Below are 14,264 nucleotides of genomic sequence, written 5' to 3' on the forward strand. Positions count from 1 at the left end.
TGTGTTTTTTGTATGTGTATGATGTATCTATAGTACGTCGTGGCAGATGACTTTGAGCTACAGATCCAGTTGGTGGAGATGTTGATGAAGTATTGTGGTCTTCATAAAGCCTCTCAGTGGTCACTGAGATACAACATCCCCAAAAATCGACTTCCCTGGTCCATATGGGAAATGCAGCAGAGTCTACCGCCTGAGCAACAGTGAGTTGATTATAGTTATGCATACACACATCCTATTATGCAACAGCCTCAGAGTTTTCACGCACAAGTTTTGTTCGCCACATCCTCTTCCTTTACATTTCATGTCACTCTGTTGTCTTTCTCTGTATCTCTAATGTTATCGATCCACTTTCATTCTGCTTTGGCTGATGTTGCGTTTTCTTTCTTTTTTCTCCCCACTCGTTGTCTCTTTTTAATGTGCACACTCGCAAAAAACGCACACACGCCTCTGCTCAGACAGATAGGTCCGAGTGGTTCAGCAAAACCTGAGGAGTGGAGACCATCTCGGTCTCACTGTCAGAACTTCTACCAGGTACCGCTCACCAAAGACAAGGTTCATTTTGTGGACTCGCCGGAAGCTCTTCGGAGATGTCGTAGCATTGTGCTGAAGGTACAGAGAACCAAATACTTGATTTTCAAAAAGGTTTTGTTTTCACAACTTATTTTCAACCATTAATGAATATATATATATATATATATATATATATATATATATATATCCATCCATTGGATAGCAACTTAAAAAATATGATTGTAAATCATTTCTTTATTCATTCATTTATTTTTACAATCCCTGTCTTTATCCTTTCTTAGGAGGGTGGTATCATAGGAGTTGACATGGAGTGGCAGCCCACGTTTGGCTGTATCTCAACTCAGCAGGTTGCCCTGATACAGCTTGCCGTTTTGGACCAGGTTTTCTTATTAGACCTTTGTGCAAATGGGTTCCGTCATCACCCAGATACTATTATTTTCATTCAGACCTTGTTCTCCGAAAGAAACATCCTTAAACTGGGTAAGAAGATACTTTACAAAGGTTCAATCAAATACATCTAAGTGTTTGTTTATACTTCTGTCTCTACCATTTCTCCTTTCTTCTCTCTCAGGTTATGGTATGTCAGGGGATCTCAAGAGTCTCATAGCCACCTGGCACCAGCTTATAGAGGAGCCATTGAAGATGGAGGCGATGCTTGATCTTCTTAATGTACACCAAAAGGTAACATTCACATAACTTCATACAAATTTCTTCTAAATGTAATCCTACAGTTTGTCTTTTAGTGATAATAAAAAATACCTTTTTAGAGCGTCATGCTTCTTAAATTTGTAGGAGTGTAATGTTTAACTTAATTCTGGTCTTGATTCGTAAGATTGGTGTCATAGTTAATTCAATTGTTTTTTTAACATAAAAATTGGGTGCCTGAAAATTGGCTTTGTGTTTCTATCTCCATATCACAAAAATAATTTGTACCGAAGGGGTGATGTAAAATTCTGGTCCACTGTACCCCATTCGAATCAGGGTTGCAGGACCTGAGGATTGTAACATTTGGGTCCGTGTTTCATTTGCATGGTCATAACTCGGGTACATGCTGCAGCTGTGGCCCTGTAGTCTGCCTGAGATATATGTAGTTATACGCTCGGAGTCTCTGTGGTGGACAGGAATGTGAAAATGGCAACATGGGTCTGTAACTGATGATGTTGCTTCACCATATGCTGGAGTAGCCTGCATGTTGCAGGGTGTGAGGAATCCAATAAATGTTTTTGAACATCACAAGGGAAGGGGCTGTTTAAAAGTACAAAAATGTATTGCATGCATTGTAAACATTTTTAGATCATTTTCAATAAATAGAGTTGCTGTAATTGCAACCATGGAAATGGGACCTTTGGGTGAGGATTATTCAACAAAGAACTATGCGATTTCATTCTCACTATAATGCCTTTTGCAGATCCAGCGCCGAAAGATCAATAGGACTCAAAATGGACCTCAAGAGGTGCTGGTAGGAAAGAACTCTGCAGAGAAAGGCCTCAGTCTGCTGGTACAACAGGTTCTGGGAAGGCCCCTCGACAAGACGGAGCAGATGTCCCACTGGGAAAAACGGCCACTGCGCATCAGCCAAATTAGATATGCAGGTAAGATATTATGCATGCATACACAGACAATGACAGGGAGACAGCTGGTCGCAGTTCGTTTCATTATAGAGTACCACAGATTATTTGCTCATTTATGGACAAACTGCAAACCAATAAGTTCACCCCCTTTTCCTCTACTTATCTTGTTTCTTAACCTCCTCCTAGTGGCAGACGCCTACTGTTTGCTGGATGTGTACTCTGCCCTCTCCAGCAACCCAGCTTACTTTGGGCTACCGGCTGACCTGCGCAGCATCTCATCAAGCCAACCAGAGAAGAGTGGAACCAAGAAACAGGCCCATGGCAAAGAGGTCAGAAGTCAATTACTATTTCTCCATAAATTGCTGTGTTGATAGGGATTATATTTTGTGAGGTTGTAATTGATACCAAATGCCTTTCGGTCGAGGTAGGATGTTAAAGTAAATTAATCCTTAAGGAGGCCAATATTTAGACTTGTCCTTTCGGTCAGCAGAACGTTGTCAGGGATATCATTTCTGATGTGTGTTTAACTTTTACGGACTGCAATGATTTGGATCCAACCAATTTTTTATTTGACTAACTATTGTGCTATTGCATTTAACAACTCTTAAGAGCTTTAAGCTTTCATGTGACACAATAAAATATCGAAAAAACGAAAGTACTTGGATTTGAGCATCTAACCTGCAGAGAGGGACAATACGTGTTTGACCGAGACACTTCAGAAGTTTCTATCAGCTCCAGGGGTGCAGTTGTATGGCTCCCCCTGTGCTTTGACCTCCCTGCACTGTGGTGCAAATGAAAAGAAAATCCCCTTTGGGGATCAGTTAAGTATCACATTATTGTCTCTGTCCATTTAGGAATGTCAGGGGGCTCAAAGGGTCAGTCCCCCTAGCTCCAACACAGAGAAAGGCCTCCTGTGTGGCGAGAAGTGCTCAGAAGACATCCCCCCTCTGCCCCCCCAGCAGTTGCGGGTGGTGTGTGACAACATGCTGCAGGGACTTGGGAGGTACCTGCGCTGTTTAGGTGTTGATGTGATCATGTTGGAGAACACTGATGATCACAGAGTAGCAGCAAAGGTTAGTTAGAGGTCCAAGCTGAAGACACACATACCTTTTTATACACAATAAACACATACAAGAAGAACTCAAACAACATAACCATATTTCAGATAATACAATCCAATAATACAAGTATTGCATTTATGTTTTGTTTTTAGTTTTTTTTTCTGATGTGTACTTGTTGTATGTCAGTTAGCACAAGCTGAAGGCCGCTTCATTCTCACATGTGGGCAACCGTTCCAAAGTGTAAGTACTAACTAATGAACAATCTACAAATGCTGCAAGTGCATGTTTATGTTCCTGGTGTGCTTGTATACACGTGTTGCCTCTATCTGCCCACAGTTGCGGTCCCAGGTAGGTGAGGGTCGCTGTCTGTCCCTAGACTGTTCAGAAAAGGCCAGAGACCAGGCTGTGCGAGTCCTCAGGCACTTCAACGTCCAGCTCACTCCCAGTGATATATTCAGCCGCTGCCAGGTAAGAAAATTCACGCTAGTTCTCAATGTATTTTTTAAATGTACTGTTTATAAACTTTAGTCGTTCTGGTAAGACCAGTGATTATCAAAGTGTTCAAATCGGGAAATAGTGAGTACAGAGTCACAAGTTCACCAGCCAAAGACAAATCAGCACATATCTCCATTTCTGTTTCATGCCATCAGCTGATTATACACAACAGCTTTCAATAAAAAAGAGGAAAACGTTTGAGTTCCTATATCAGTGAGAAGTACAAGCAATATGAATACCAAGCAATATTTCTGTGGTTATAAAAAGCTGCCAAGCTTTTTAAGTTCCCGATTTCTGAGAAAATAGATTGTGGTGTTTTATGTAATACAGAGAAAAAGAGGAAGGAATTAATATATGATATGGGGAAGAGGGGCTTTAAAAAAACAACTTTACTTTTTAAAGAAAATGTTAATTACGTGGGTGTGTAGCCAAAATGGGCTCACATTTACTGCGAGGATGAGGAAGGAGCTTGAAGTGGAACCGCTGCACCTTCCTGTTGAAGGTGGCCAGTTGAGACCGTGAGGTTTTCTTGGCCAGACCCTCTGGGTTAGATCAGGAAACACTGAACGGGATTTCATGTCCCATATGGCCTTAGAATGCCTCAGGGACCCAAGGAGGAGCTGGAGGATGCAGCTGAGGAGGAGGAGGATGTCTGGGTTTATGTTGTTCAGCCTGCTGCCACCACAACCTGCACTTGTGCAAGTGGTGGAAAAATGAGGGATAAATGGCTGGAACAGAATGAGTGGGCAGAATAAAACGCAATGCATTTCTCTAATGTAACCATTAGGAAACCAGGATGTAAACAAGTTGAACCTGGAGGAGAAATGAAACTGGATATGATACTTTCATTGACATATTCTTCTTTCCTCAACTACAGAATCATTGTTATTTGCGTATGGGTACACACTGCATTATTCTAATTCCTATTTGATGATGTTTATGAGGCCTGGAGTTTGTTAGTCAGCTGGTTGCCACCAATCATTGTTGAATATACGGTACCTGACCTGTAGATATCTCCATGGGTGGCTGTTTAGGGAAACTTGTGTGTGCTTTGACGGCTGTGTTTGTGTGTCTGTGGCGGCGGTTGTGATTGGGAGGGGGTATCTTTGCAGGACAGTTTCTAAACTTGGGTGTTCTTACTGCTCCTTGTGGGGGACTCTAAATATGTCAAGATACACCACTGGGTGCTTTTGGCTCAAGATGTTAAAAACCTGGACCACCTTGATGACACAAACACATACACAGTGGCCAAATGGTCTTCTGCCTTTCCCTATTTATTGGTCACTTCAAGGCAAAGTCGCACATAAATTATGGCCCAAGAAAGGCAAAATGTGACGTTAGTGTTACATACTACCAGTAACGGCCTTTTGTTGTTGCATGTGGGTAATATTTGACAACCTCAACCTGGTCATAACTTTCACCGGAAGAATAATTAATGTAAATAACATCATTTAAAAATAGCCTACCTTTTTTGTCTTTTCAACTTTGATTTTTGAAGATTCTCAAAAAATGTCTTGACGTACATACATGAGTGTTTTCAAGCACCTTGAAGACACAGGCTATGAAATACGAAGTGCAGTTCATATTCAAATTTTGTTAAATTGTGTGTGTGTGTGTGTGTGTGTGTGTATTTGTGAGTTAGAGAGAGGGTTTCACCCTCGGGGCTGCTCTGTGGCCCACCCAGGCAAAGTTAACCCCTTTGTTGTCTGATTGTAAAGCTCTCTGATTAGCAATGGATGGGTTAGTTTCTCTCCCTTTGTCTCTGTTTCTCCCTCATGCACATACACCACTGATCAATGTCATGAGGAAAAGGAAGTAAAAAAAAGACAGGGAAGAGATTAACCACAGACTTGTGTACGTGTGTGTAAAGATTGTGCAGGGAAAGGGTTAATGTGTGTCTCTGTGTATCAATAGGCGCAACAGAGATTTTAGAGTATAGGAATGTGTGTCCACTATTGAGACCCAAAGAGGGAAAGGGAGATGGAGAAAGGCCTCCAGTTTAATTGTGTCCTTGTCTACATACTTACATGTACTTGCGTACAATAGGGTGGTAAAAAATAAAAGAAACCCAGCAGATTTTTATGATGCGATCAAATGATTCAATCTGTTTATGGTGTTTTATGGAATCATGTGCACTTGGTTTATTATCAGTGTGGCCCTCAGAGTAAATAGGCTTGGTTAACATAATTTTAGTTGGGAGTCGGGTTAAAAAGATTATGTTAACTAACTTGAAAAAACTATTTATTTGTGTATTCAACTCTGAAAGTGGAAGAATCATGTGAACTTTAAAGCCACGTCTGCCTGTAAAACTGGATTCCGTCAGGTATTGAAAGGCCCATTGTAAACTAGCTTTGGCTATAAGTGATGTGGTAACCATATGGCATTGGTATGTGCCCTATACTGTTCATTGTCATATAAAACTAATTAAGTGAATAGACACACAAGTAACATGACTAATTATGTTTCAGCTCAGAAGAATAAAGCTTCATCACTCCTTTTTTGGCACTAATGAACACTACAGGATTTGAACACCATACATACTATGGATTTGTTTGAATATTGATGTTGTTAAAACAAATTATTAAAAAAACTACACATTTATTTTGAAATAATAAACATTTATATATTAGGAAAAGCTTAATTTTACTGTGTAAAGATGTTGACTTGTCTTTCAATTTCATTCATGTGGATTCCTGCAAGGGGCTGCGTAACAGTGTGGAGTTGGCTATTGGTCTATTACAGTTTCCTTATTCAGCTATATCCTATCCCTACTCTAAATCCTGCTGCATCTATACTTTCCATGAGCACACACACACACACACACACACACACACACACACACACACTTCCGTTGGGCTTCCGTTCCGTAGTTCCATCAGATGTCCCACACTGGCCTTTTATAGACATGTTGAGATAGCAGCGATATCCTGAGAGATAGATATGAAGCCAGCCAAACACACACACACACACACTCACACATATATAGTGATAGGCATAGACTCTCAAAACCCCAAACTTATAAACACAATCATAAACACACACACACAGAGTCACCTCCGTACCTTTTACATACACAACAGTTAAGAGCACACAGACTCGGTCACAGACCCAGACGCACTCAGAATCAGTCGTTGACACTATTGCAGCAGAAACACTTGTTCCCACGCACCAGACTACTGGGGAAGTGAAAACAAGAGCAACAGGAACCGCCACACCAAGAGAGGGAGGGGTGGGAGAGATGAGGGTGCTAGGGAGAGGAAAAGGGGAGGGAGGGAGGGAGAGAAGTGAGACCAGAGGTGATGGCAGGGAGGTAAAAAGACTGACATGGAAACAGAACGGCAGTGAAAGCAAATAAGAAGGAGACAGTTGGTCAGTGTTAGGCATGGGTCAGACATGTGGGTCAGCAATGTGCTTGCCTCTTTACAAATGGTTTTACGTATAAGAAGTTATCAAATAATAACAAATAACAAAGTTAATTGTCATGTTTAGTCTTTATGTAAGTAAATTAATCTGGAGTTTTTGCCCACATCCTCTTAAAGCCACAGGCCACCATTTTCATGGGAGAATTGCAAAATTGGTATTGTGCACGTGCAACGCTCAACAGAGATGAGAAGGAAGCAAGATGACTCTCTCCTTAGCTACTTACATCATCAACAGCAGAAAGTTTAGTTTTTTTTACTTAAAGTTGAAAGTGTTTAACTTTGTTCTTTTTCTTTTACCACTTTCCCGTTTAGGCAAGCGAGATGCCACATTTACTTGCCCGCCATGGTGTTTTACTTGCCCCAGTTACGGGGGCAATCCTTATTGTTGAGCCCTGTTGGGGAGAAAGACAAAAATAACATGGAGCCGTTGAGACGGAATTACAGAGAGATTGTGCGAGAAAGTCCGAAATAATCAGTGTGTGTGTGTGCAAGCGAGGCGAGTGTTTGTTGAGTGAGGAAGAGCGAGAGGAAGAGAGAGTGACTGAGAAAGGTGGCATTGAAGGAAGAGGAGGGGTGAAGGAGGCAGAGGCGATAGAAAGACTTGTTGTCTGTCCTTTGATCTACAAAGAGAGCCGCGGGCTGAGAAACGGGAGGAATGTGAGAGGTTGAGACACGTTTAAAGTTACCCTCCACTGGCTGTGTGTGCATGTGTGTGTATATTTGTGCATCTGAGTGAAATGGGGATGGTCAATATCAGGTTGAACGTATATGCGTTAAAATGCAACAACTCTTTTTTTTTTTTATCAACGCGTATGTTCTCACACCTTAATTCATGACTGTAATTTTTGTTATTATTTTGCACATTCTGTTTGTTATCATTTGCAGTGTTGTGTGTCTATAAGTGCATGTCAGCTCTGTGGCTTCATTTGCATTTATGTACCGTTTTTCGTTGTGACAAAATAGTTTTTTGTGTGTCTCGCCGTTTTCCCACTCTCCCTCCCCTCTCGTCTCCGGAGAGGGGAGGGACAGCGAGAAAGGGAGGTGAGGGGGGAGCAGTGTGTTGGGGGGGGGGGGGCGATGGGTGGGTAGGGGGGGGCATTCCATAGGCACGCCAAGACATTCCGAGGGAAACCATCCCAAATATTTCCCACTGTGTGTGGCGAGGGCTTCGTGTCTCCTGTTACACACATACGGTTTCAGAAAGTACTAAAAGCGAATACACACACGTTGGGTAAAAGCGTTGCTGGCACACAAACACTCTCTGGCATACACATATTTAGTGGGTGCAGTTATGAGAGACTGAATGTCTGTTTGTCTGGAGGGCTAAGTGCTGCCTGTCTGTATGTCTGTAGGGGATCCAAATCAGGAAAGGCCATTGTGACGGTTGTGTCACTTCATTTGTGTTGAGTTTATGAATAATCATAAGGCATGAATGTAAATATTAAGCTTTCCCTTTGCTGCTCAGAGCTGTAACCTTTTCATTTTTCATCAGAAATATGAAAGTATTCCTGTGTGCTTCACTGGCAAACACTGTCTCAATGAAAGGGGATTAGTGCCTCACACTAATGAAGAAGTCTTATGAAAAGGTCACATTTATTATAATATATAATTCCAGTATTGGAATAATAATCAAAGCAAATCCTTAGGTCTTGATGATATGGTTGAAATCACTGTCACAAAATAATTGTAATATATGTGTTGATGGAGATATAATATAATCAAACTGAAAGTAGTCAACTGTGTTTCAGTGTTATTCTTTACATGAGACCGAACTCTTTGTATCTGTAAGTGAAAGAACGTCAACAAATAATGTGTTGGTCCTTCGTCCCAGCTTGGTCAGGAATTCGTAGAAGTATGTCATCATAAGATCATATCCCAATATGACTAATGCTAATTGATAGTAACACGATAAAAACAATTACTGTGCATGTGTTAAAGAAATACTTCTCCCACAAAATGACCATTTGTATACAAATCCCTCACCCTGTGCTACCTTGAATTCTTAAAGAAATCTTTGTTTCTCACATGCCTCAACAATGAACGAAGAATCAAAAACAGAGAAAGTTGTTTGAAGTAAAAGCATTTAGTTAGAATGTGAAATGCTGAAATCACACTGTGTTTTAATGATTAGGAATCCCTGTTAAGATAAAAGCCTAGATACCTACATTTGATGGCTGCACCATGTGCTTAGTCTGCTGATGTGGTTAAATGTTGAAATTGTGAGAAGCAGGCAGTTTTTTTGGGAAGTGGTGTGAAAATCCCACAGAACAATTTGCAGCATGAAACCTGTTAGATGCGTCTTTAGTGTCCCTGACTCATTTTGAAGTTGATTCTCATGGCTGACAGAGCAGACACAATAGCAGATACACGTACACATGCACACAGATAGATAAGGTGGAAGATGAGCCATCACTCACCGGGCATCTGGTCTTTAAGAAATCATGCCTGCTCTTTTCTTTTTTCCCACAGTCTAGTTGGCCCCAGGACAGCATAGCAACGCAATGACACCTGTGTGTGCGGGTGCATGCATGATATGTATCTGCATGCTTGTGTGTGAATTTGTTACTCAGGCACCACTGAGGCTTCTCTTACCACTCAGAGGGGCAGATGAATGTGGTTAGGTTGCTTGTTTTTTAGGATATTTAATTACACATCTAGTGGTCATTCAAGAAGTGATCATGCTGCTTCCATCTGTATGCACGTAGCACATGATCACACAGTACAGGTGTTGCCAATGACTTTTCTTTCACAATTAAATGTAACATTTTGTTGATTAGCCTTGATAAATAAGTAGCATATATGGCTGTCAAGCATATAGTCATTTTTGCAGTTGTAAACTATGGAAATATAGGCCAATTCAAGCACCTGTGATGTGCAATTTGTATATTTAATAGTTTGTGTTTCAACTGCCTTCTTTCTTCTTCTTTTTACGTCACCATTTGGATATACTGTGAACGGTGTTTTTAAAATTTACCTGCTGTACTATAGATGTGGCCGTTCTCTCTGCTGCCAATCTCAGTCTCTTATTCACCTCCCTGCTGTGTTGTACCACATCTGTTCTCCCCTGTTTGGTTTCTCTACCTTTTTCTTTGGTATATACAGCATTCATGCCAACACATTTGTGCCTGGTTGATGATTTCGGATACAAACCATATTTTAATCTCTGATTCACGTCCAGGTATCAGGCGTCATGTATCAACATTAATATCATATAACAAAGGTATAGACTTTCCATTTGCGGTCTCTTTGCGGGTACTCGCAATCTACTATCATATGCATATCACAATTTTTATGCATGTCACAATAAGCATATACCTTCTTCTAAGACACAAGGCCATACTTGTATACAAACATAGATTTTACAGTAACACATCATTTCATACAAAATGTTGCTATTAACGTATCCATTTTCAGTTGTGCTTCACCTTCTCTAATCCCCCCTATTCCAATTTCCCCTTTTTTGCACCCCAACATTTCTCCCTCTGTATCTGTTTCTCCTTCTCACCCTCTGCATGGCCCTCTCTCTCCCTCTCTCCGCCGTTCTCACCCTGCCTCCCGCTCCACTCCCAGTCTCACTCTCCTCCGTTTCAGATTAGCCAAGGCGAGGAATCCGGTGCAGCCGGCAGCTGGAATGTCCTGTTTGTCTTGGTGTGTGTGTGTGTGTGCGTGTGTGCATGTGTGCATGTGTGTGTGTGCGTGTGTGCGTGTGTGTGTGTGTGAGAGAAGTTGGTGAGGCTGGTGCTGCTTTTTGATGTGTTCCATTGTCTGAGAGCCAAGCTGCTTCCTGCCCCTGCTTTCCCCATAAGCCTGAGAGAAACAGAGGAGGAAAAAGAAAAGGGAGAGAATACTTAGCAGGGACAGGTTGAGATGGAGAGAGAGAAGCAAGAAGGTGGAATAAGAGGGATAATGTAGAAAGGGAAGATGGGGGGAGATGGCTAGGAAGAGAAGGATGAGGGAGGAAGTGATGGAGAGATGGAAAAGGTAGGAGAGAGTTAGGGAGGAAGAGAGGTGAGAAGGAAGGAGAGAGCTTCAATAGGGATTTTCCTCCAAACACCAATACAATGAAGTAGTGCGTAATTTCCCATGTCCCCCACACCCACATACACACACACACACACACACACACACAAAGTTTCTCAGCAGTGTTATAGCTTTATTCACTATATGCAGCCAAATACACTTGAGTGTTTATCATTTTTCTCTTTTGCCTGAGCTGTTTCTTTGGTCTGTGTGTGGTCTGTGGACAGCACAGGCAATGCAGATACAGAGAGGATGATAAATGATGAGGAATAATGAGCATAACAGTGTGATGAAGATGAAGCAAGAGAGGGAGAGGAAGAAGATGTCTGTGTGCAGCAAGCAATGTAAATCCGCTGCGGAGAAAGAAAAGTCCAGAGGAGAAAAAATTGCTCCAAATGCCATTTGCGTGCATATTGTGTATGTGGTACATTTCCCTATGAAATTGTGGACGTGCATAAATCATTCAACATGTGTTTTTGCAAATGTGTGTGCGAATTGCTGGCCGGTGGAAGGGTTTTGACGGGGCAGAGCATTCCTGCTGGGTGGTGATGTCATGAGAACTAGCTCTCCGCTCGCAGACAGACAGCCCTGTTTATGTTCCCCTCCAGAGGAGAAACCACACTGCGTGTGTGTGTGTGCGTGTGTGTGCGTGTGTGTGTGTGTGCGCGAGAGAGAGCATGAATGTGTGTGTCTGTCTGACTGCGTTATTGGCTCATGGGGGAGGTGGGGAAGCCGAGAGGCACTCGAGAGGGTCTACTTTCCCCTGCCGCTCAGGGAGAGGGAACCACTTACTGATGCCTTCCTCTCAAACATACACAGAGAAAGAGGAAGTTTCTCATGTTTTTCAGAGTACAGTAGCTGCACAGCCAGACTTAGGAGTGATTGCCCTCTGTGTCTAAATAGTCTCCTTGGGGAGGCAGAATTCTTTGCAGCGTAATAACAACACTTGGGTCAGCAAATGACAACAGTACCATACAGAAACAGATATGAAGCTATTAAAAATGCATTATTGTTCACTGTGTTGAATTCTTGGCAAATATCAGCATTTTTTTAGGTCTATAAGTCAGGCTGAAAACATAATTAGGGCACACTGAGTGCTAGACTATATGATGCCATTTGCAAAATTAGGTCAAAATATGTTGATTAGAAATGTGAAAATATTTGTTAACAATTGGATTAAAGCAACACAAAGTGTGTGTACCCATGCAATTATGTTGTGCTTCCACCAAGGAGACAGAAATCAAATAGGTAACCGTAGAAACATTTTGTGGGAACTAGCTTCAGCAATCGTGTTTTTCTCTCCCAGACACTGCTGGTATGATTGTCTTTGTGTCTGTGGTCATGGTATAATAGTTTCCCTTGCGATAGTGAAATGTGATCTTCGGTCTTTGCAGCTTAGTGAATCATAGATCATTCTCCCACACTCAACACGCTGTGCAACATAGCAAACCATCCAAACTCATTCTGCCTGCGCTGCACACAGCGAGGATGATAAAGAACTCCTGTCAGCCATGCTAATACCTGCCAGTGAGAAATAGCCGAGAGGTTTAGGGTCGTTATTATCACAACCCTGTGGCACACGGGCCCACTTTAGTAGCTCGAGTGACTCCTCCACATGCAGTCATGCTTTGGAGGCAGCCATGCTTGCTCACATGTAATATTACCTTTTGGCAGAACCCCAATTTTTCTTTTTCTTTTTACCTTCTATTCGCTGTGACTTCCAGGAGAGAGAACTTGATTGTCGGTTTGAGCCAATAATATGAGGGTTACATCAGTTTGTCTGGAGGCAAACAACTTTACAGGCTCACATGTTTACTGATTGATACAAGACTGCCCTTTTGTTGATATTCTTCCAAATTTGAAGTTAGGATTTTATTTATAGTGACCAAACTGCGTTGTGGCACCCAGCTCTAGGATGCAAAACTAAAAGTTTACGATATGTGGTGATATATTTTCCCATGTTTAAGCTGTGGCAGACATTTTACTGTTAAAAAAGACAATATCTGAGAGGAAAAAGATATTTCGTCCTCAGCTGATTTGTGCTTACAACAACAGCAGTAAGGAATTCTAGGAAGCAAGTCGTGTTATCCTTCCCTGCTGTGTTTTTCTAATGTTAGGTTATTAACTGCATAAGTTTAGCTACCTTTCAGTCCATGATTGCTGCCTCTGTTTGTGATGAATGTGTGTGGTCTGTTGTGCGTGTGCTTAGAGTCACACAAGAGTAGGGGTATTGAAATGCTGTGGTTGTATGCGTCTTCCTGTCTCCTGTTTATAGAGTTTCGTGACGTTATGCTGGACGCTGGGTGTGCCTGCTTCAACGTACACAGGCATTGTGTGTACGTTGAAGCAGGCACACCCAGCACAGCATGCTGACCATGATGACCCAGCTGGATTCTAACATAAACTTATAGCTGTTCCTACTCGCTAAGGCACCTTACATTCGTGTTAATAACTCATTTGATGAAGTGGTTCGCCAATATTGGCAGCGTTGTTAAGAACATAGGCCTGTCCAAGTAAAGTCTATGTGTGGGAAACACTAGTGTGTGCAACACATTTACTCTCTGAAAAGCAACTCAGATTCTGGTCCATAGGACCCATAAGCCCTGTAGGTTTGTTTTCTAGCATCAATCAAGAACTGATTTACTCTTTTAGTGTCACATGAATGTGTTCAATGCAAATTATGGGATAGAAAACCAGCAAGGTGGGAACCTCTGACCTATACAGCTTTACAATAACCCTGCACCCTTTGTAGGCTGAGTATATTTTTTAGAATGTGTGTGTGTGTGTGTGTGCGTGCGCACACGTGTTGATGCTCCTGGGATATATTTTTGTGCACCTGCGTACATCATCAATGCGACTCTGTTTTCACAGTTTATGTTCTGGGTGTAGGTCTGTACATTCTGCAAAGATTCTTTAAATGTCTGACCTGCGTTTGCGTCTAGTTGTACTGCTTGTACGTGCATGTGTAGGTCTTGGGAATGTGAGGCCAGCTCGGCCTTAAAACTTTTAAACTAAGTTTTGCCGTGGTCCTTCCCAAACCCTGCAGTTTGCGTGATGTGATGCTATCAGGAGTTTAGAAGTCTGTTTGCTTTGGGACTGCAGGCTCGGCAGGCACACACACATGCACGCACACACACACACACACACACACACACACACACACT

General features: G+C 42.0%; 1 protein-coding gene across 2 annotated transcripts in view; it reads left to right on the forward strand.

Annotated features, from left to right (window-relative positions):
- The window catches only part of exd3 (exonuclease 3'-5' domain containing 3), a 36,120-nt gene that overhangs the window by 7,891 nt on the left and 13,965 nt on the right, over window positions 1-14,264 (forward strand). For both annotated transcript variants that reach the window (XM_034547188.1, XM_034547189.1), the window contains exons 11-19: window positions 34-200; window positions 456-609; window positions 813-1,011; window positions 1,103-1,212; window positions 1,940-2,123; window positions 2,289-2,431; window positions 2,957-3,175; window positions 3,350-3,403; window positions 3,500-3,631. In XM_034547188.1, the coding sequence (XP_034403079.1) occupies window positions 34-200; window positions 456-609; window positions 813-1,011; window positions 1,103-1,212; window positions 1,940-2,123; window positions 2,289-2,431; window positions 2,957-3,175; window positions 3,350-3,403; window positions 3,500-3,631 (1,362 nt within the window). The remainder of the gene's footprint in view (window positions 1-33; window positions 201-455; window positions 610-812; window positions 1,012-1,102; window positions 1,213-1,939; window positions 2,124-2,288; window positions 2,432-2,956; window positions 3,176-3,349; window positions 3,404-3,499; window positions 3,632-14,264) is intronic.

This window comes from Cyclopterus lumpus, chromosome 12 (assembly GCF_009769545.1).
Source record: "Cyclopterus lumpus isolate fCycLum1 chromosome 12, fCycLum1.pri, whole genome shotgun sequence".
Lineage (NCBI taxonomy): Eukaryota > Metazoa > Chordata > Actinopteri > Perciformes > Cyclopteridae > Cyclopterus > Cyclopterus lumpus.